The sequence below is a fragment of the Larus michahellis genome, chromosome 4, assembly GCF_964199755.1.
Source record: "Larus michahellis chromosome 4, bLarMic1.1, whole genome shotgun sequence".
Classification (NCBI taxonomy): Eukaryota; Metazoa; Chordata; class Aves; order Charadriiformes; family Laridae; genus Larus; species Larus michahellis.
The window spans coordinates 64,386,765-64,410,214 of NC_133899.1; the positions used below are offsets into that span (position 1 = coordinate 64,386,765).

Consider the following 23,450-nt stretch of genomic DNA (forward strand, 5'->3'; position numbering starts at 1 on the left):
CTGTAATGGTCTCCTTTCTCCTCAGCATCTGAAGCACGCTGAATGGGACCACATGCACAGACACTTGAAAAATAAATCCAAATTCATTACAGCAATGAAGATTCATCAAGACATATGTGCATGTGGATTTCATGACCTAATCTCCTTCCCCATAGTCCAGACTCTTCTTTGGATTTTGGAAAAGTAAAGAAACTGTTTGGAGTTTCGATCTGCCCTATGGGAGAGTATGGAAATATGTAGGGTAAATGTTTCGGACCTTTATTAAAAATATGTTGACCTCCTTTACAGAGGGTGTATGCGCCTTGTGAGTTGTTGCCATGTGGCATTACATCCTGAAGATCCACATTTACAGAAATAGTGTCTCCAAATTGTGTTCATATTAGCAATTAAATTGCTGGTTTTGTCTTTATAAATTACAGATTCATAATTTACCAAATGCTGTGAAGGATATAAACCGAGCCATTCATGTTTATCCAAATAAATCACAACTTTACATATTAAGGTAGGAAAGTGATTAGTCAACAACATGCTGTTGGTAAATACCCTTATATTCTTTGAAACCTGCTCTGAATGGGTTTTAAAAAACTGCAATATTTTCATAGCATTTTAAAACCTGAAGAACTTTATCTGCATAGTGTCACCCAACTATTGTTATTGTTACCTTGGATATGAACTTTGTTTCATATACAGGATTCTGCTCTTTGAGGTACATAGAGTTGCTGGGGAAAAAGAAAAATAGGTGCCATGACAAAAAGGCAAGTCTGAACTTTTAAAAAATTAATAATTTTAAATGTTTTCCCCAAGCAGATGGGTCCTTCAATGATTTGTCTGCAGAATCCACATAATGCAAAAATGTGAAGGATTGAGTCCAGGCCAATTTAGATTTCAACTATTCTTCTTCCTCATATTCAGCCCAGTGAGAAGTATTGACTTTTACCAAGACTAAAAAATAAATTACTGGATAAAGCTGTTTCCTCCCCTGAAAAGCCATAAGAACTAAGGAGGAAATGCTAAGATATTACTCCTCAGGTGTATTAGGAGAATTAGTTACTGTGTTCCAGTTAATAATACTGTATTTTCCCAGTTTTAAGAGTGGGTTTGCTCAACTTGTCTCTCAGAGTGTGGCTTGGCTAGCATGACCTCCTATACCGACACTGATACCTGAAGAAGCAAAAAATTGTCCTTTAAAACAGAATGTGTCTATTAGCTATCAGTCTGCGGTGGATTTTAGAAACACTGTTACTAAGATTATTGCTGCAGTTCTTGAGATTGTAAGGATTACTATCCTTGGAATCCAAAGAAAAAGTTTTTTAGTAACTCCTACAATGTGAAGAGATGTAAGCATATAATTTCTTGGTACTGTGATGTGAGAGAAAAAATTAAAAATTCGACAGATATTTCTGATAAAAAAAAAAAAAAGGAAAAAACTTTGGTTGTTTTTATTGGAAGGCATATTTCAGTAGTATTTGCCCTTTGAAAGAAATGCCTGGAATTAGTTTTACTAATTACGTCATTACAGGGGACAGTACTTAATGGAGTTGAAGAAACATGAGCTGGCAAGTTTATGTATTCACCAACTTGCAGAAATGGATGAAGGTAATGTCAATTTCCATCAATTTTCCTAGGTAGTTGTGAACCATGGCAACAGTCTGTAACCAAGGAATTGTTAAAAAAATTAAGTTCAGGCATGCAAACAGGTTAGTTACCATGAATGAGCTAAAATATAGGAAGTTATTACTAGTGTATTTTGTTTGCATGCCTGAAGCCTTTAAATGTAATAGTGGTGTACGCTATTGCCTGTACTATCAACTATGATTTCAGAACTTCCTTTATCTTTTGAGTTTGCTTTTTAATTCTGCCTTTCAGTATTAGTAATTTCTGCTTTAAAGCAATATTGAGTAAGGATTCTGTTCTGTACTTATGTACAGTCTTCCCTAACAAAATATCAAACAGCTTTAGAACTGAACCTTCCCAATGTGTTTGAACAGTAAAAATGTTGCAGTATAGTAGTTCCTTGTTATGTGCTGGGCATAAAATGGCAATCCTGAAGCTCTTGGTGAATCTATATGAATAGCCACACTGTATGAGATTAATTTCCTGTCTCTAGTAGTGACCAAGTGTGGATACACAGGGCACAAGAATATAAAAACAAAGCAGGCATATGGTGATACTTCCACAGAGCAAAGCCTTCTTACATGTGGGGAGAGGAAAGTAAATATTTGCAGATGTTTAGCATTCAAACTACACTCATTGATAAATAACTGTTCAACTTCAGACTTTTGTAGGAATTTAGTTTACATGTGTATTTTTATGGATGTTAAAACAAGCTTTGATCCTCCAAATATTTTAATAGCATTTTAAAGTTTGCATATAATTTAAAGCTATTTTATATTGGAAAACATGACATTAAAGTAAAAGAGATTATTGTTTTTCATGGTGGTTTCCTTCCAGAATCCTTTACGTCTCAGCCTGTTCAGCGAGCGCTCATTCAGTCATTTTGTCAAAATCACGATAATGCCATAGAGTGCTTACGTGAAGCTACTGAAATTCAGCCTGAGCCTTCAATGTTTGTTATTTTAGGAAAAATACAAATGAAAGCCAAGAAAACTAAGGTTAGAAAAGTTTACATTATATATATGCCAAGCAAGACAATGTTTTTTTTTTCTATATCCCTTTAATATTTTATGAAAGGTGCTAGTATATAAATAAACCTTCAGAGTACCTGATTCTGTAAATTATAAGGAGACCTGAGTAAGAATTTTCAACAACAGCAGCACTAATAGTTCGGCATAAACTAGGCAGTTTTAGTTTTAAGACACTTAAGATGATCAATTAAAAGATAGAATTAAATAGATTGAGGTCCATTATATGTCATAATATTGCTTCTTTTGAAATAAAATAATATAGAAGTATGTCTAGTGTTTTTTGTCTAATAAAATGCAGTACAAAAATTCAATTTGTGTATGTGAACTGAATATATAATGTATAATTATAGGTATTTTCTCAACTTTGTGAATATTCATGTGTCATAGGGTTTAACTAATATTGTCACTCCCCTGAGTCCTGCAGTTAGCCAATATTTTAGGCCTGCAGAATTCTTGAAATTGGCCGTTTGGATTAGCTGTTTCTTTTTGTACAGTCCTGTTTATTTATACAAAATGTAGAGAGTCCTGTTGCCCTAAACACAATAGTAGCAAGCAACAGGTAGATTCCTAAGACCTTGAATCTGCCTATCTATTAAGAACTGTATGTTATTTCTAGATCATGTACGTTAGCTACTTTGTCATACATAAACAAAACTCAGGAATATTTCACTGGTTTTCTAATCAGTTATTAATATGAACCATTCAGAGATCAAGAGTGTGTCTAACTCCAGTGACATAAAGGAACACCAGGCTAGTAATTTTTACCATAATGTTCCAAAGACCAAGAAAAAAACCACTGAAAAGTAATTTAAAAGGTCTAACAAGTCTTGCAGATTTTCAGTTAAGTGCTTTACAACTATTAATATCCTCTTTATTGCAGGATGCTGTGAGAAGTTTTAAAAAAGCTATGAAGCTCCTGATGACTTCAGCAAAAATCCTGCCTAATACGTTTGAGGCTGCAGAAATACATTATCTCACAGGCCTGTGTCACATGGAGCAAAAAAGTTTATTACAGGTTGGTATTAATTATATAGAATATATTAGCTTTTGACTCCTCTGCTTGTAAACAACAACTATGATAACCGAGTGACTGATTTCAATATTTTAAACGGCCTGCACTGCCGTAAGCAATTTTCTTTTGAATTCATGATTTACGTTAGACTGTCTTGCAAGTTTTTGAGTTATTTTTCCGTTGCTAATGTAATGATTTTTTTTAATATATGTCATTAATTGCCGTTCCGATGGGATAAAAAGGTACATTAATTTCTTACCTGTTTATCAATGTCTTCACAGATCTTATAGACAAACAACACTCGTAGGAGTATCGATGGTTTAGTGAATTGGTAGTAAACTTGGACAAAAGAATTCCTAGATTATTGTGTTATGGAGTTGGTTGTAATTTGTTGATTGTTTTCTGTGTTACTATAGCTCATGACACCCCTAGTTGGTTCTCTTTGGCACTTATATATGATACTTAAATAAACTGCATTACCTAAGAAAAATATGTTTTCCTTCTTTCAACAAAATCAATACTTCTAACTATGTTAGACATTTTTTTGTTGAAAACTATTGAAAGCTTATCAGTGAGATTTGTGGCAGGCCTAGTGTGAGTTCATGCAAATGTTTTCTATGTTATTGATATGATATTTTAGTAAATATGTTTCAGTTGTTGATTTGCTAAAAGACTCAAGGCAGAAACTAGAAACATTAGAAATAGCAGAATTTCACAGGGAAGAGAAGAATTTCTTGCCTTGTCTGCTTCTGTGATGGGTTGACCCTGGCTGGATGCCAGGTGCCCACCAAAGCCACTCTGTCAGTCCCCTCCTCAGCTGGACAGAGGAGAGGAAATGTAATTAAAGGCTCGTGGGTTAAGATGAGGACAATGTACAATGTAGAGGAAAAAGCTATCTGGATGGATTTTAAAGGAGCTGCATACTAGCCATGTTAATCCATCATCCATTATAATAAACAGCTTCACTATTTCAGCTCTTACAGACAGAAGACCACGTGCTTGGTTACACTTTTGAGTCTCACCGAAGAAATGAGATTATTAAATGAATTAGATTGTGCCTCCTTGAGGTTATGATTGCATTAGGTAGAGTGCTAAACATTACAAAATTTTGAGCAACAGTAAATAAATGGAAGTGATAAAAAACAATGAAGGAACATGGTGGGTTCCAACTGCAAAAATAGCTCATAATTAGCTGTACAAAAGAAGCAGCCTATGGTTTCAGAGAACAAACAGATGGTATTTAACCCAGATGATATGTCATCCTTTTAGGCCTGTCATGCTTTTAGTATGGCTATCAGACTACATTCAAGTTACCCTGATGCTTTTTATCAGCGAGGACTGTGTAGAATGCAACTCAGACAAGCTAAGTGCATCCGAGATTTCAATCAAGCACTTGCCCTTTGTCCATCACATTTCCAGGTAATATAAAGATTCCTGATAGTTTGTTTCTGTGAGGCACTTTTGGATAGGTTCAAAGATGACAGGTTTTGCATTTATGGGTGTATTGCCTTGTAATCTGCCAGTAGCACATGGCAAGCATTAAATAAAATAAATGACAAGCTTCGTAAGATGTATGTTTTTATAAACTTGTCATTTCTGTCTTCTATTTAACCCTTGTTTTATAATGCTAAACAAAGCTGGTTTTTTACCATGTCATCGTTCTGTCTGAATCTCTACAGGCATATATGAGTCGTGCTGCTTACTATGGAAGTAAAGGCAGGTACTCTAAGGCAATTCTGAATTGCAATGAGGCGATCAAAATTCTTCCTAACAGTGTGCGAGCTTATTTTTACCGAGGAACTTTAAAGTATCAAAATAAGGTGGGACTGTCTTTATCGTTGTACTTTTGCGTTCTTCCTTAAAACTTAATGTATCTTACTTGACACTTTATATTGTTGAAATAATGGTGGAAGTGTTACTGATGAAAACCAGGAGTTCAACTTGATTTTTGTACTTTCCATTCCCTGATGAAGCTATTCTCCAGTTGTTCTATGTAACCGAAAATGATTGATGAGTTGGAGAAGCTACTGAGCATCTCTCTGGTTCTTCTCTGAAGTTCTACAGAATAGGATCTTACCTAGTGATTGGCAGAAGTACCAAAACTCCACAGAAGATACTTTCTATGTTAGTTTAAGGTATAAAATGGAAGATAGTAAAATTAAAGATTGATTATGTATTACAGTATATGGATATGATGTAAGAAAACACAAAGAATGCTTGTTTACCCACAAATAGAGCTTTTGAAGGAGGGCTCCCACTGCAGTAAGTAGTCCACAGAGGACACAGTGAAATGATTGGATGCTTTCCAGTACTGATGAAGAACCAAAATGTAAAACTATGAAATAAAATTTTACAATAGGCTATTATTTGAGGAAAAACATGTAGTGCCATGAACTTTGAATTATGATTTATACATAGTGTTTTTTCATTTGTAGACATTTAAAGCTGCAATTGAAGATTTTTCAAAAACTATTGACCTCAACAAAACCTGCATTTTGGCATATTATAACAGAGCTGTCTGTTATCATCAAATAAAGGACTTCAGAAAGGTATTGGTATTTATTTTTTTCTTCAACACCACACGAGCACTCACTTCATATTAGCTAGTAACCTGTTTTTTACAATTAGTCAAAATTTCTGACCTCTTGCAATGTCTTCCTGGATGATTGTGATCTTCAGGAAATTTGGACTACATCCAACACTCATTCACAGCTCTGTATTTCTGTATGTGTTTATAGTTCTGTTTACTTGCCTGTGAGCTACCTCTAAGTGATTCTGCGTTCTACTTTGTTATGAAGCAAAGGCACAACAGGGCACACAAAGGCACCATGTAGCTTCGCACTGGGAACGCAATCATGTTGAACTGTCTTTTTGATGAGGCCGATTTTCTGAGACAGGAATCGTTCATAAATATTTGAGCTTGCATGTCTCAAATCAAATCGACCTTGGGCAAACGCCATTTGTGCTTAGAGGTTAATTGGCCAAGAATGATGAAGAAAACTAGGTGATTACAGTAACTGAAGGTAAAAGTTTTTTTGTATAAGTATTTTTGTCATATTAGGTCTAAAGTGTCTAGTTATTCTTAAGTATACTATATAAGTTCATTCTTCAGGTGAAAAAAATAGTTTGTCTACAAGTTCTTCAGATCAAGCATTGTTGAAATGCTGTTCAGTTTTGATAAATTGAGAATTGAAGCTTCTATTATGCTATTGTGTCACTATTTACTCTTTTGCAAAATTTACATACAAATTTAGTTAATACTAGTGCTTAGATTTTACAGTAACAAATTATATTTGAAGATACTTAATTTTAAAAGTACATTATTTTGACATTAATCAATGACTAATATAGAATAATTTGTTGGGTTTTTAATAAGAATTTGGACATAAAATTTACTAGTAGAACTAATTAAGATTTATTTCTAAATCTGAAATTTATATAATGAAAAAATAAATTTTAATTATATCTATTTAATGTATTTGCATTGTCTTTCTTCTGTACTCTAGGAATGGGTATCTATAATTATCAAAAAGTTCCACATTAAGTTAAATTCAGTCTGTAAACAGTAAAATACTGGAATAGCCACACTGAAGTCTGTGTGTATGCACACAATTTGTAGGAATTTGAAAGCACGTCTTTTAAATTTTGAAGTATCATTGTATCCCTCTGAATGAATTATAGTTTAAAATGCATTTTATGTTTTTGTAGGCTTTGAAAGACTATGGAATTCTTCTTCTCCTTGAATTGAGTAAGGAAATAGCTTTTAAAGTGTTAATTAATCGTGGACTACTCTACATGGAACTTTGTGATTATGCCAATGCATGTGAGGTATGAAATTCTTCTTTCAGTAAAGGAAATTTAGAGTTTTCTGTTAAATGTAAGCCATTGTTGACATAAAGACCATCTTGACAGTTTTTATATTCTGAAATAGTTTGTGCCCAGATCTCATTTGCTCAATACCTAATACCAGTCTGGCTGGAGGATGCAAATAAAATGCAGTTTTTCTTCATTTACAGTTTTATGCTGCTAGAGTTAAACATAGGACTGGCGCAAAATTTAATAAGCAAGAACCTGATTTTTCCTTCTTTTTTAATCTTGAAGTAATTTATGTTGGATCCAGATGAGTACTAATTTATTGCAGAAGCCTAAGTAAATGGAGATTCTGATTGAGTGGGCTTGTTTTTTTCCTCTGGGTGTGCATGCGTGTGTGTGTAAATTACTATTTCTGTTGAAAGGGCAGGAAGGGTCTCACCTCAAGATAATTTTCTTAAATATAAGAAAATAGTATGTATTTCTGACACTGACTCACTGTGCAGATGACTCTCATTCCATCTGACTCTATCTGGTATAGCAATAGCAGGCTTGAAACCTAACAGTGTTAAACATTACTCTTTCATACAGATGGGTTTCTGGTTTTGAATTTTAAATAGTTCTTGAGTTTTTTAAAAGTTTTATTTTTTTTTTTAAAGCAGGGATATTAATTTTCAGTACAACTAGTGCATTCATTGCTTCCATTGTGGACTAGTAACTTTAAAATGTGTTATCTTCTTTATGTCATAGCAACAATTTTAGCATAGGCATTCTAAAAATTTAGTAATATTTCTTATTTGCAATTAGACAATGAAGACCGAATGTGCATCTCATTCCAATGACCCAGAAATCTCTTATTGGAAGTGCACAACAAAAGCTCTTTACAGTTGGTAGACCTTGCATAGAAATAATTTAAGTAGAAATATTGTGTTATTGGTTTCATGCTTCAAGATGCAGTTGATAAGAATAGTTCACAAAAGGGATTGAGATTGGTACAAACTAATATTTAAGGCCAGTAGAAAGACTGGGACAGAACCAGCAGGATGAGCAAAAAGTTCTTTGAATGAATTTTAGTGAAGACAAATTTACAAAATGGTAATTGAACAACAGACACAAAAATATAACAGCTAATTTAAGAAAATCATCAGTGATGCTTGAGACCTTCTTATGTTTCAGTTCTGATAATATTTTGTTGCAAGGAGTATGTCTGTATTACGTGTATAGTGCTGGTGGAATTAGGATATAATTATTTAAGCACAGATACATACTGCTTGAAGTGAAAGTATTCTTGAATTGGATACACTGGAAGAAAAAGGTAAAGTTACAATTCTGTCTATAAAAGATCTCAATTGCTATATAGAGGTGTCTTTTCCTGTTAATTCTGTGAAGTGTGGGGATAGCACCTTTGGTTTAAGTAAACCAAAGCTTGTCCTTGGAACTTTGATCCTGCTTTTACTCTGCTCCACACACAGAGCAGAGTGTATATTCCAAATTGTGCACATGAAGAATCCCATTAGCTTTGCTGCGTATTCTTTGAAAGGCTTTGCTGGATGGGAACGGTGTATCTCAGTAGTTTTTTAAAAACAGACCTATAATTTTATGACAGCATGTTCACCAGGAGACAGATTTCAACAAAATACAAATATATATATATATATATCAGCACATCATTATTTTACCACTTTTGTAATTCCAACAGTAGTAAAATCTTCCACATATTTTTGTTTTTACAATTTGAACAAGTAAAAAACGCTTTCTAATTTGTAGTTCAGTGGATGCATCAGCTAAACCATTCTTACTACATACTGATTGCTTTCCCATGCAGAAGCCTAAAGTGCTTCCTTACATCATAATTGAAATGATTGTATTTGATTTTAAAAGCACCTGTACAGTTTTTACAATTGAACCACATATATCAAAAACACAAGCATTTTGAAAAATATTCTGAATGTAACCAAAAGGCAAAAGTCAAAAGCCCTATGAAGTCTTTCACTGGGACATTGTGCATAGAGTCTCCCAATGCAAATATGAGATTGGTTTGGTACGTTTGTCAAAGTAATAACAGAAAGTAACTAGATGGTTTTATTACTGGAAGAATTCTATTGAAATGGCATATAACAAAATATATTTTCAATATATATGTCTCTAATAATAGCAGCTGAGGTACAGTATTTCCATTAAAAACCAACAAAAAAAACCTTTCTGGAAGGTTTTGTTTCTGCAAATGTTGCTTCCAATTTTGTAGGAAATACCATGATATCACATAACTTTGGAGATTTTATTCTATCAAAGTCTGGGACAAGAAGCGTGAAAACAGTTGAATACATCTCCAGTACTTCTGAACGTATAATGCCTTTGTCAGAAGTCATCTCCCTTTTTATATGGAAGTATAAAATTGTTCAGCTGTGATTTTAGCTAAAGTGAAAAAATATCAGTTTACATAGTTTAATGTCTATTCTTTTCAGGACTTTAAAGAAGCAACGTTGCTTAGTCCAGGTGATAGTCAGATCTTTCAAGCTATTGGAATCTGCTATCATAGGTAAGATATGTAGTTTTGTTTGATGGAGAGTAGAAAAATGAAATAATTCCTGAGCTTTGTATTCCTGTTCACCTTTACATATTGAGTACACTGAGAACTGAGGGAGGGGAAAATGGAAAAGAGGAATGGAAAAAAGAAAATTAGATATTTTTCAAGTTTAACAACTGGTATTAAAATCTTCTGGTATCAAGCAACTATGTATTCATGACAGCATCAGGAGGAAATATTAGGATGATAAAATAGAACCAAGAAGAAGAATAAAGAATTATGAGATGAACAGAGTTGGGTTGGTTTGGTCAGAATTAGTTGGAATACAATTTCTGTTTAAATATATACTTTGTCCTTTAAAGAAAAGCAAAAGCCTCACTGGTCTTCCTTGCCTGAATTTTTTATTTGGAAATTCTAAGGTGTAGTTTCATCGAGATAAGATTTATTTAGAAAGACTAAATTAAATCTGTTAATCACTTAAAATAGATATAAATTGGAAGAAATAAGATATTCCTTAGTATCTTAGTCTATTTATCATACTGGCACTTGGTAGCTCTTATTTCACACAAATATCACCTATGATAAAAAGGAAATTTTAATAGCTGTCTGCCTATTAGTTTAGTCCAATCTATTTTAGTCTACAGTTATTCTGCCATCTATCACTGCTTAAACGTGTTGCTGGTGAGACAGTGTGGAAGTGGACATATTCAGGACTGTAGCATCAAAACTTCTTGTGTTACTATACCTGTAGTTAGTGCATAACTGGCTCCATCTTTCACAGTGTCTGGATGATGTAGAACTCACACAGGAACGCTGAATCCTGCTTCTAAGAACTGAGCATGTGAATTTGGTGCCCATGTCTGTATCCAACTCTTAAAAGGAGTCACTAGTAACTATATAACTCAGCTGTATAACCCATTTTAAGATGCATTTGGGATCCATCCTGCAGTCTTTAACCTCATGACTGCCTATCAACAGGGTTAGAATGAAGCCTTAATTTGTTTTTGCAACAAGTGTTGTGCTTTTAAAAAGCATTTGGTTTACAACCCTTAAAGTTATTTGTTAGCTAAATATATTTAATCTTTCCTCTTTTGATAGAGAAGTCAGGCTGTGCTTCAGGTAGCTTATATTCAAATAGTATCTTATGTTTCAGTGTCATCTTGGTAAAACGATTCTGTACTTTGACATGTTAAAGTTTTTGCTTTATGTGTAAAGATACGTATTAGCATTCATTGACATTTCAGGTATTTAATCCTTTTTATTCATATTCAATATACCTCAGATGCATCTAGTTTTATCTAAGGATGGAGTTCCACATTTGGCTTATTCTAAGACCAGAATGGTCTGCGCTTACAACCTTGAATATCGCCTCTTTTTACTCTGCAAGTTTAGCATAGATTGGATAAGTTCAAGAATTCGTATGAGAAAAAACAGAGAGAAGGCTTGTATAAGAAGGAAATTATTTATGCCTGAAACATCTGTGCCTGAACACACTACCAAAAGCGTGTTTGGTCATGACATTTGGACAGCATGAATGACTCGGATAAAGTCTCTCTGTTGAGAACAACTGTTGAAAAGGTGAAATCTTGGCCCAGAAAAACTTAATGAGAATTTTGCTGTTTTCTTCCTCAGTCTAAGGAATTCCAACTGAAGTCTGCAAGGTCTTACACTGACTGCCTTCACTGTTATAACCATAAGGCTGCACATACAGAATGCAAACTTAAGGAAATAAAAATAGTGTCCCTTTCAGTCAGAATTGAACTACTTCTGGTGGGGATTATGGGGTAGTATTTTCTGATCATCCATAAATTGAGATTTTTATTCATAGAATTTTTAAACATCAGACATTAATATATCTTTTTTTAGACTTCATGACTTTGAAGAAGCTGTGAGATCATTTGACCAGGTTCTCAAACTAGATCCTGTTTCTGTGGATGCCTATGTTGGACGAGGAAACTCGTACATGGAAAACGGACATGAAGCTGGTTGTAAACAAGCACAGAAAGATTTCTTGAGAGCAATTCATCTGAATCCAAAGTGTATAAAAGCCAGAATTTGCTTAGGATACAACTTGCAGGTAACACATCAAAATTCATTCTCAATGCTATGTTTAATCAAACGAAATACCATCAATCTTATATGTATACATTTACGTAAGGCATAAAGTAATCATAATAAACATAAAATCCATGTACTTTCAACAAGCCTTATGGTGTCTTCTTTCTTTTTAAGTAAATGGATAGACCATGATTTTCTTTTCGCTTTTATGCCCAATCTTGTTGGAGTTCTGCTCTTGAATAATGGAATATCAAGTAACCTTATGCTCCTTTGTTTTGCATGTATGGTTCTCTGATAAGCCAACATTAAGAACTGGCACGTTTTGTGGTAATGAGCTGTTTACTGAAGTAAAAAACAGCCAAAGTGTTGACAAATCAGTGTAAAACAAAGTCTTGTATGTTGTAATTGTTGAAACTACACTGTTAGCAAATCTGCTAAAATCCCTTGCTAAAGGCCATATGTATAATGATCTCTGAAAACTACTTACCTACATAGAAAACGAATTTCTATATTAGCAAAGCGATATATGATATGACTTGAAAGTTTCTATCTGTGTCTAATTTCTGTTGTTTAGTTACTGTCCTTTATTATATCCACTTGTCTGAAGTATCTTGAATTGTCATGAATCTTGTTGTGAATTATTTTTTGCCAGCGTAAACGAGGGACTAATGTTAGTAGCCTGTGCCACGTTGTCTTGCATAGGTGTCATGCAAATTTCCTTTTACAGCTTTGCCAATTCACTTAAATTCTAACTAACGCTTTCACAGTGCTTTGGGAAGTACTGTGTGAGAGAAAAACCTGGAGTGACTACATTGGTGAGTAGGTAGGAATAAGACATCTTAGGTGCAGGAGGCAACCCAGAAAGTTCACATAGTGGCAGGTGCTTAATTTCTGAGAGGCCTAAATCTCACTAGATGCCTTCTCTTATTTGGGACTTAAACATAGCCACATGTGGAGAAGTATTTTGATGTGGGGAACTAGATTATTCGCCTTCCACCTTTGCTTAATTAATACGTATATTAGGTAAAATGTTTATCTACTTGCCCAGAATTAAGCACTTCCTTGACTGTGCTAAGTCCTTCACAAGGTACGGTATACTAGAGTTGCATCTGACCATCCAGGGGAGGTACTTTTGCTGAACTACCTAGTGGTTTAATTTTATTGCCATGTGAATTCCAGTATTTAAGTCACAAGTCATGAGCCCATGAAGAGTTGAATCTGGTGAGGGGTATGAAGGTCAACAAGAAAGGCTTCTACAAGTACATCAGTAGCAAAAGGAAAATTTGGGAAAATATGGGCCTGCTGCTGAACGTGACTGGGGATGCAGTGACAAAGGACATGAAGAGGTACTCAATGCTTTCTTCACCTTGGTCTTTACTGGTAAGACTGGCTTTCAGAAATCCCAAGTCCCTATGACCAATGGAAAAGTCCAGAGCAAGGAAGACTTACTCTTGGTGGAGGTGGATTAGGTTACAGAACATTTAAGCAAAATGGACACACACAAGTCCATGGGACCTAATGGAATACACTGACAAGTTCTGAGGAGCCACCCAACGTCACTGTGAGGTCACTCTCAATTATCTGTGAAAGGTCGTAAGTAATTGGTAGAGGTTCTTGAAGACTGGAAGAAAGTAAATGTCACTCCTATCTTCAAGAGTGGCAAGAAGTAGGATCTGGGGAACTACAGGCAGGTCAGCCTCACTTCTGTCCTCACTTCTGTCCTCACTTCTGTCCTCACTTCTGTCCTGGGAAGGATGATGAAGCAAATAATTCTGGAAATTATTTTTAAACACATGAAGGACAAGAAGGTGACTGTGATTTTCATGAGAAACGTGCGTTTATGAAGGAGAAATTATGCTAATCAACCTGATAGCCTTATATGATGAGGTGACTAACTTGGCAGATGAGAGGGGAGCAGTGAATGTTGTTTAGCTCCACTTTAGCAAAGCTTTCAGTAGTCTTTCATAAGGTCTTTTTAGAAAACCTGGTGAAGTACGGTCTAAATAAGTGCACAGTGAAATGAAAACTGGATGAACTGTCAGGCTCAAAGGGTCATTATTAGTGCCATAAAGTCTAGCTGGAGGCCAGTCACAAGTGAAGTACCCATAGGGGTCAGTAATGTGTCCAATACTGTTTAACACTTTAATTAATGACCTGGATGATGGAGTAGAGTGCACCTTCAGCAAGTTTGCAAATGATACAAAATTGGGAGGAGTGGCTGATACACCAAATGGTTTTACCGCCATTTAGAGGGATGGTGGACTGGACAGTCTGGAGAAATGGCAGGCAGGAACCTCATGAAGTACAACAAAGGAAAGTGAGAAGTTCTGCATCTGAGGAGGAATAATCTGATGCACCACTACAAGCTGGGAACTGACTGTCTCAAAAGCAGCTTTGCAGAAAAGGACTTGGGGATCATGATGGACAAGCTGAAATTGTCAGTGCTGTGCCCTTGCAGTAAAGGCCAATGATACGCAGGGCTATGTTAGCTGCAACACTGCCAGAAGGTCAAGGAAGGTGATCCTTCTCCTCTATTCAGTACTGGTGAGGCCACATCTGTAGTACTGTGTCCAGTTCTGGGCGCTCCAGTACAAGAGAAACATGAACATACTGGCAGTCATCCAGCAAAGGGCCACTGAGATGATTAAGGGCTTGAAGCATCTGTCGTATAAAGAGAAGGGAAAGAGAGATGAAGGCTAAAGGGGGAATCTTATAGATAGGGATATAGATAAATATCTGATGCAGGAGTATAAATAAAGTGGAGCCAGGCTCTTCTTAATGGTGCACAGTGACAGGACAGGTAGCAATGGACAAAGATTGAAATACAGGAAATTCCATTTAAACATCAGAATTTTTTTTTTTTTTTTTTTACTGTGACAATGATCAAACACTGGAACAGATTTTACAGAGAGATTGTGGAGTCTTCATCCTTGGTCCTGACTCTACATGGTCCTGGGCAACCTGCTCCAGCTGACCCTTCTTTGAGTAGTGGGTTGGCCTAGACGGTCTCCAGAGATCCCTTCCAAACTTAACCATTCTATCCTTCTATGATGTAGAAAAGGTAATACTCGCAGATAAAACAGCTGTGACAGATACATTGCATAGTTCCAAGGACAATGAGTGTTGCATAATTAACAAGATATTTGAATTCATTTTTTCTGTAATTTAGTTAACTGCGTTTGTAAATACAAGCATGCTTCCATTCTCTGCTGTAATTTTTTAAGTGGGACCATTAGTATGTTTGTCATTTCTTATTTTTCTTATTGTAGACATACTGCAATTCATTTTTAGGCCCTTGGAAAGCTTCAGAAGGCATGGAGCCAATTTACAGTTGCCATTTGCATTGACCCAAAATGCCATGCTGCATACGATGGAAGAGCTTCAGTCTGTCTTCAAGTGGGTGAAACTTTTGCTGCGTTTCAAGATGCAAATGCCGCACTAAAGGTAGATGTTAGCTTAAAGTGATTTTAATAAAATCAACCTGTTGCTATGAAGCCAGACAATACTGTACATTAATAGTTGCCAGTTTGGTAATCCAATTCAATTTTTTTTTGGAAAGTAAATGTATCTTTGAAAATCAGAATTAATTACTATAGAAGTGTAAATTTTCCCTGAGTAAGAATGCATCTACATTTTCCTTTCAGCTCGCTACCACTGCCCCACTGCTAACAAATCGGGGTGTCATCAATCAGTTAATGGGGTATCTACCCTGTGCCATGAAGGACTATCAACAAGCAATTTCTGTTGACCCAAACTATGCATTAGCCTATTTCAATGTAGCAAATATCTACTTCCATAATCGACAGTTTTCACAGGTAAGTCTACAATTTGCCTTTATACTGTCTTCAGAAATTTTTTCCTTCAATATACTGTTGGTATGAAGCTGTTTTTAAGTGTAATTGACATGAAACTTTCTTATAGTGAATTTCATAGTCCTCTACCAGGAGATGAATTAATCTGCAGTAATTAACAATAAATAATTGCCCTACTACTATGTATTTTATCGTTGATATGAGTGAACTAAGATTCATGACAGCTAGGATACACATCACAAAAATTTGTTAATAATTGAGATACCAAAATCCCACTAATGTTCAGTAACATCCCCCCCAGCCTAACTCCCATATATTAAATAACTTGCCCAGATTCGCTATAGCACCATGACAAGGAGAATGAAAAGAATCTCCTGTTGATTAACTTCAATCAAGAAGTCAGATCGGTCAGTTACCACAGTAACTTTGAAGTTTTAAATCACCTAATTCTGCTTAAATATGGTGGGTATCTTGAAATACAGAAGAGTTGCATACTGAAATTCCTCTTGTTAAGAGAATTTGAAATCTGCTTGAAGGCAAGGACAATTTATTTTTCTCCATGTGAGGAGGCCCCTGCAATGATTTTTCCTTTGGTCTTCCAGTCGCATTTCCTAGGCATAGACTCAGGCTTTTATTTGATTGGAGCTTTGTGGTCCGACAGCTGTGGAAGCCTAGAACCAGCATGGATGCTTCAGCACATTTCACCTACTTGAATTAATTCTCTCCTAGAGTTGCATCTGTAAACACTTCAGCTTGCATTTCACTTGTTAAGGAATTCATCATGTATATTACAGCCTTGGCATATGATTTTAAACCTAGATTGTACTTCATATAGCACAGTATGTGCTCCGAGTTAGATTCCTTGTTGCTCTCGAACGTAAGTTAGACTTGGATCAGAAATTCTTTAGGAGTCCAAGGTCAGTTCCCTGTATGTGGCTTCTTCTGTGATCATGTAATCTGTTTTCTTATACATCTGGTGTCATTATTCCATGACTCCTCTTGCATAGGCTGTTCTTCCTCTTTACTGTGTTTCTGTAACTCCTTACTGTCTCACAGAGGCTGCCTAGCTATGAAGACAGAAGTTCAAGAATAGGTGTTGCATTATAAAGTATTTTCTATGTTAATTCAAATTGGCCTTAGTTTGTAGCTTACTACTTTTGCTGTAATTACAATTTAGCATAAACAGCTGTTATTTTTCAAAAATCTGACTGGGTGGTGGTGGACCTATTTGTGGATAAACATGCTGGTGCTATGTCTCTCTTCTGTGCCCAAAGAACTCTAAACAGAAGGAGTAAAGACTTAAGAATACTAATAGCTTAAAGAAAGAAACTGGAATTTACAAGTTGTACATAAGCCATTTCCTCAAAACAGTGTACTTTGTCTCCAATTCGTGTGTTTTGTAGGCCTATTGCTATTATTCCAAGGTATTACAACTTGACCCAAGAAATGAATCAGCTGTTATGAATCGTGCTATTACAAATACATTACTAAATAATATTGAAGAAGCAAAAGAAGACTTTGAGAGGGCAGTTTGTCTCTGTCCATTCTCTGCAGCAGTGTATTTTAACAGGGCAAACTTCTATAATGGATTGAAGCAATATGAACTAGCTGAGAAAGACATTTCAACAGGTAATCTTTATTTACCTGTCATGTTTCTGTTTGGTAGCATACTAACAACTATGATAACAAATTACTTGGCTTTATTTAATGATTCAGAAAGGATGTGTGTATTTTTGCTAGTATATTTTCTACCTAATTTTATCAGATATTATGTGATTAAAAACAAGAAGTTAAAGTAATCATGCTAATTAATTGTTTTTTTCCATTTTCAAAATTGAAAAAATATGTAAATTAAAAGATAAACTTTCATATATTGCATGTCATTAGCAGCTGAACAGAGCCCCATTCTAAATGAAATTGTGGCAAGAAGTTATGGGAAAATACTATACTTATGAAGTCTGAAAAAAATTTTGTGAGTGTTTGTGTGTGTGTATATGTGTTGAGATATCTATGTGTCTAGAAAACGCCATTCGGGTAGCTTATTTGATATATAGACATGAATTTAATGAACATGCTCTTTGTAGGACAAGTTTTGAAAACAGCATTTGGTTTCCATAAGCTTTTCTTTTGGGAATAGACATGGTTCATAGAGAAGAGGAACTGAATCAAACTTTTATCTTGATTTTGATCTTTGGTCAGTTTCAAAGCAGCTGAGCTATATTACTCCATTGCTGCTTTTGTCATTGCTACTAACGTTCAGCAGCTCTGGCTGGATACGCAGGCAAAATTCTTCCCATATCTAAAGCTATGTTTAGTTTGTATTAATGTTATTGAAATGAAATTTAGTAATGTCACTTCGATTTGACAACACTTGATTGCACAGGTAATGATCTTCCTGAAAGGATAACTCTCTTTAGTTTTTTTTGTTTGGTTGGGTTTTTTTTAGAAATTAGTTTACTTTTACGGTGGAATTTGTCAAAATAGTGTTTTTACTTCATGACTTTCATGACTAATGTTTTCATAGTGTTAGATAGTGAAGATTGACTAGACCAGGGAGATGATTGATTTTTAAAAAAATTTCTCTTTAAAGGAGAATTTTAAAACAGCAGATTAAGCTTTCCAACAAGTACCTAAATCCTATTTGTACGATGGGGAAACTGAATAAAATATTGGGTTCATTGCCATGTTCCAGAAGTTGGATGGTGGTAGTTTTCTTCTCAAAGATTTTGCTTCTGTTTCTTAGGAAAGCATGGTTTCTGCTGTCAGTGCAAAATTAAAGTGGGATTTATAAATAGCAACAAAAATAGCAAAAAAATCTCAAGTATAAATAACATAACAAAGTTGCCTACTTTTTGATGTAAAATTAATGTATGTAATATGTTTTCTCTTGTGAAAGCATGTCTGGAGAAGAATTTGAGCACTGACAAAAATTTTTGGATGATGCTTTTATTCATAATTATGTGATGTTAAAAAACAAACAAACAAAAAAATTGCCTAACATTCTATTTCTTATTTTTACAGCATTGTCCATTCAGCCTAATGATGCCTTGATGTATAAATTTAGAGCTGATATTCGTGCTAAATTGGGTTTCAACAAAAAAGCTGTAGAAGACTACAAACAAGCAATCAGCATTCAAGAACATGTTGATTCCATATGAAAAGATACCAGTTCTCATACCACTTGGGTTCTATTTACAGATTTCCCAGACCTATAATCAAAAAAGTCCAACATGCAAGACAAATTTATAATTTTTCTTTTTTATATATTCTACACACATTTTATTCTCCTAAATAACGTAATTAGCTTGATTGTGAAAAACTAACAAAAGTTATTTAAGAATGCAGTGTATGTTTAGCCAATCTGATAGACAGTGACTGGACTTTTAGCTTCGTTTTGGTATCATAAATTTTTGCATTTGTGGTATTACATTACATTGTAAAAATTCCTATGCTTGTCATTTTTATGATATTTGGGTGGAAAAAAAATTACTGTGGAAAGGAAATTCAGACTATCACAGCTACGAGCAGTTAACTCAGTAAAGAATTTGACTCCATCCCTACTCTCCTTGACTATCCTGTTATCTTGTTTAATATCAAGAGTGATGAGACTTTGCACTTGCAAGATCTGTGGTGGTGAGGTTGACTGGATGCCTCATAGTTAACATGTCTAAAAGTTAAAACAGGTTCAAAAATTTCTGGATTTAATTTTTGTTTATTCATGATTAGTGTCTCTGATGTTTAAAAATGAATGTTTATAGATATAAGCAATAAATTAGAATATTTCTAGACGTTGTAGGAGGTTGCATGTTAATATTTCTAGTATTATACATTAGAGCATTACTTACTAGAATAGATATCTATTTAAGTTTTATCTATGATCTATTTAAGTTTTTCTTAAAATGAAATTAAAATATGTGAGCATGGGATGATCAAAAACCAATATCTGCTTTTCTCTTCTCCAGTAATTTGAAATAGTAATAGCTTTTAGAAGTATTAGTTTTACCACACTACAAAAAAAAATATGGTAGACTGCAACACACAATAGGGAGAGATTCTTTGTAACCATTATAGAATTCAAGAATCAGAATAACTATGTCAGGTCTGATTAAACCATTGTAGCTACATGTTTCTGTAAAGAGTTTTACTCTTCAGAGGTTTTGCTTTTGTGCCTTTAATATTGACTGTTCTGTTATTAAAACTCAGTTTGTGAAGTCCAAGGTGACTGAATAATTATTTACTGCTTTTTCCCTTGTTCTTTTTTCTTATTTATTTACCTTATTTATTTTTGCAGTATCATCACCAACCCAAGTGGATCAAGTGTAATGTACAAAGTATAAATATATGTGTGTCTGTACTTCCTTGCATGATAATCATGATTGTTGATGCAAATTGGGGAATTATTTGCCTACTTTCCTGCATGCACTCAAAGTCGAAGTTTGCTTGCAAGATGGTGTTGGGGGTATTTTTGTTCCCTTTCTCCTTCTCCACATGCCTCTTTCAGTGCTCTTTATTATTATCTGAAGAATTTTTTATTGATGAAATTGCTAAATTATGCATGATCCTATGGCCTTTTCCTTTCTTTGACCTCTTTATGAATTACCTGCTGATGGGTTGTGAGATAGTGGTACCCTCATCATGTACAGTGCATCATCAAACTTAAATCAGAATGAAGAGAGGTCAAACCTTTCCCTTGGATCCTTTCCTTGTGATGTTCACTGTAGATTTTCTTTAGTTTAACCTCTCTTGAACATCAAACAGGAATGGACACTTAAAAGATTTTTATCTCCACATTTAAAAACTGAAACCAGATGCAATTAGTTATTATTAACTATTGAAGAGTGACTTGACTTAAATAATATTGTAAACTGTCTTCTGCTTGTAATTTTTTTTTATTCTGCATGGTGTAGATCTATTTTTTTAATCCTTAAAAACTGAATATTTATTAATTCTATGGTTGACTGAGTGGAGTTAAATTTTTGGAGCTTTTTATCTATTACACAATCCTTCAGAAATGGCTGGTGTCCCATTGTATTTCCAATTTCATCATTTAGCATTGCTCTCATTCACAATTCAGGGACCATGTTAGATGCTTTCTAAAGAAAATGGGAAGTGGATGGAGAATTTATTTACACAATAGAACATGAAAATGTCAAGTTGCATGATCAAAACTTACTGCATTCCTTGAAAAATAGATTATCATCTCCTTTTTTTCTTCAAATCTCTCTTCTAAATTTCCTTTCTGACCTAAAAGAGATTTTATATTTTCTAAAGGTTTTTAAAAGTATCTGGAAATATTTTCTATAATAGCACTTCTTTCATGTCTTTTTAAAAAAAAATTAAATTACTAGAGTCATTAGTGACTCTAAGAATCACCATTCCACTAATAAATTGCAATTGTATTTTGCAGGCTGAACAGTAGCATTTGAACTTCCCTGTTGGGAGGGACTATGATAGATTTGTGGCATTCTGAATTTTGCCCAAAGCAGTATGGGACAGGTGTTACACTCTGAGGTTACTTCCATTGCTAATAATAGATCCAGTAAATTTTCATACTGGGGATTATCAAAGTGATTTCGCTTCCTAAATGCAGTTTAAGAGAAGCTCTTGTCCCTTGCTGTGTGATGGTATTAGTTCTATTTTGATTTAAAATCTGATAATCTGAGCTTTATTTTTACTGCATTTATTTCCTTTCATTCTCTTTTTGTAGAAAATCCTTTCGATAGACCACAGTTACAAAAAGAGTTACTAAGGAACCTCAGTTGCATTCAGGTTTTCCCTCGTTCTTCAAAATACTGATAGTATATGCATTACGGGGAAACAGGTAATATCGTTTGATTAATAGAGAATGCAGTAGCTGACTTGTTATTAAAAAAGGGCCAAAGCCAATACTTCTGTGTGAAGCCCAATAAAGGAACAGGAAGTTATGAATAATCTTTCACAGAATAGTAAATTACATACATATGTCTATCAACTGAACATTAAAGCATTTTCTTTCAATATTTTATAATTTAGACTTTTTGGATGGGTACACCACCAAAGCGATGATGAAGCAGATCTTTTGTTACCTCCATTGAAAAGCAAAGGAAAGCGGTAGTTTTTGAAATAAAGTGGTTTATAAACGAACTGGTTTATATTTATAAGTTTGGGGAAGTTGTTTCCATTTTTGTAGTTGTTTTGCAGCAGACCTTTACCTAAAGTTTTGCCTTAGTTTTTATCAGACTAAATCTAATTTATTTACCATTCAAGTCTCAAATACATCTGCATATCAGTAGTATATCTCTAGTTTAATAATCCAGTTTGAGAGAGAACCTGAGAACCAGTGGCAGTGAGGTGGGTAGCCAGTGACAGAAAACTAAGGAACTCAAATTTTGCAGTTTGCTATTTCACAAATTGTAAATGACAAATGCCAGCGATTTTTCCCATGTCTTGAAGATATCCACCTTTGTAAAATAAGTAGTTAAAATTTACTTTTAAAGTCATTGCTGGAAAATATTTACGTTCACCTTGGAGTTAGTGTAAGCAAGATGTACATAGCTGTTTGTAGTTTACAGAGAAGGACAATAATAAAGTTGACATCAAAGTCACAGACCGAAAACTTCAGTGTCAGTAAATACAACAGAACAAAAGCAAATGAAGAAGTTGTGTTCTAGGCTGAACTCCAGCGTCAGCCGTTCTTCTGAATTCCAGGTAGTTTGGGTGTATGGGTGGGGTTGTTTTTTATTGAGAAGCAGAGCTTTGGGACAGGGTATCTGACAAAAAAAACAAGTCCTTCCCAACTGGCCACATATACCAGAAATGCAGGCAATTCAGAATATAAATTTGTAGCTGGTGACTGTGTGGCTGAGATAGTGATTGACAAGATTGCTGTACAAGACCGCCGTACCAATGAAAGTGGAATATGCATGAAAGTGAACCAAGCGCTGCACTGCTATAGTAGAAAACAAGCCTTGCAGGAACGATGCTACTCCTTAGAAGAAAACCTGGAAATTTTAAAAGATAGCTTGGGAAACCTCTTTCTCAAAATGTAATGAACGCAAGTGGTCTGTCACTGTATCTGAGCTTGTAGTGTTTTCAGTTTACTTTTCTTTGGCCTGAAAGAATGTGGTACATTATAATGTACTGCTGGCTTTGTTCATTTAGGTGGGGGAAGACTGGCAACTCTATTGCATAGAGAAGGACAATCTTATGGCTGCTACTATGGGATTCTCACTAGAGAGTAGTTTTAGAGCCAAGCAATCAGGTTTTAGTCTTGCCTTTGGAGGTGTGCATGTTGAAAGTGAATTTTCTTTTTGTGTGGTTAAGGAGATGAATCAAATCTTAGTTTCTGTATTATTTTTATCTCAACAGTTTTTTCCTTAAACATGTCTCAGAAACATATTTTGTTTTGAAGACTGTGACAAATGATAGCAGATTTGTCATTTTCAAGAAGTTAAAACAAAATCAATACACCCTAGTGGAAGGAAATAAGAAAACTGTGGGTGGAAATAAGAAAACTGTGGGTAATGTTCTTCTAATTTCAATGAGACATATGCCATTTTTTTTCACATTATTTACGTGTATGCTACACCTTTACTGCATTTTATAAG

At 34.7% G+C, this 23,450-nt stretch overlaps 1 protein-coding gene across 1 annotated transcript in view; it reads left to right on the forward strand.

The window, feature by feature from the left end:
* Nucleotides 1-19,964, forward strand: part of TTC6 (tetratricopeptide repeat domain 6) — a 73,038-nt gene extending 53,074 nt beyond the window's left edge. The window contains exons 21-34 of the mRNA XM_074586810.1: nucleotides 420-502; nucleotides 1,520-1,596; nucleotides 2,452-2,612; nucleotides 3,526-3,660; nucleotides 4,927-5,076; nucleotides 5,337-5,477; nucleotides 6,093-6,206; nucleotides 7,366-7,485; nucleotides 9,933-10,006; nucleotides 11,861-12,071; nucleotides 15,344-15,496; nucleotides 15,697-15,867; nucleotides 17,268-17,493; nucleotides 18,886-19,964. Of these exons, the coding sequence (XP_074442911.1) occupies nucleotides 420-502; nucleotides 1,520-1,596; nucleotides 2,452-2,612; nucleotides 3,526-3,660; nucleotides 4,927-5,076; nucleotides 5,337-5,477; nucleotides 6,093-6,206; nucleotides 7,366-7,485; nucleotides 9,933-10,006; nucleotides 11,861-12,071; nucleotides 15,344-15,496; nucleotides 15,697-15,867; nucleotides 17,268-17,493; nucleotides 18,886-19,022 (1,953 nt within the window). The 3' untranslated portion in view covers nucleotides 19,023-19,964. The remainder of the gene's footprint in view (nucleotides 1-419; nucleotides 503-1,519; nucleotides 1,597-2,451; nucleotides 2,613-3,525; nucleotides 3,661-4,926; nucleotides 5,077-5,336; nucleotides 5,478-6,092; nucleotides 6,207-7,365; nucleotides 7,486-9,932; nucleotides 10,007-11,860; nucleotides 12,072-15,343; nucleotides 15,497-15,696; nucleotides 15,868-17,267; nucleotides 17,494-18,885) is intronic.
* The last annotated feature ends 3,486 nt before the right edge of the window (nucleotides 19,965-23,450 follow it).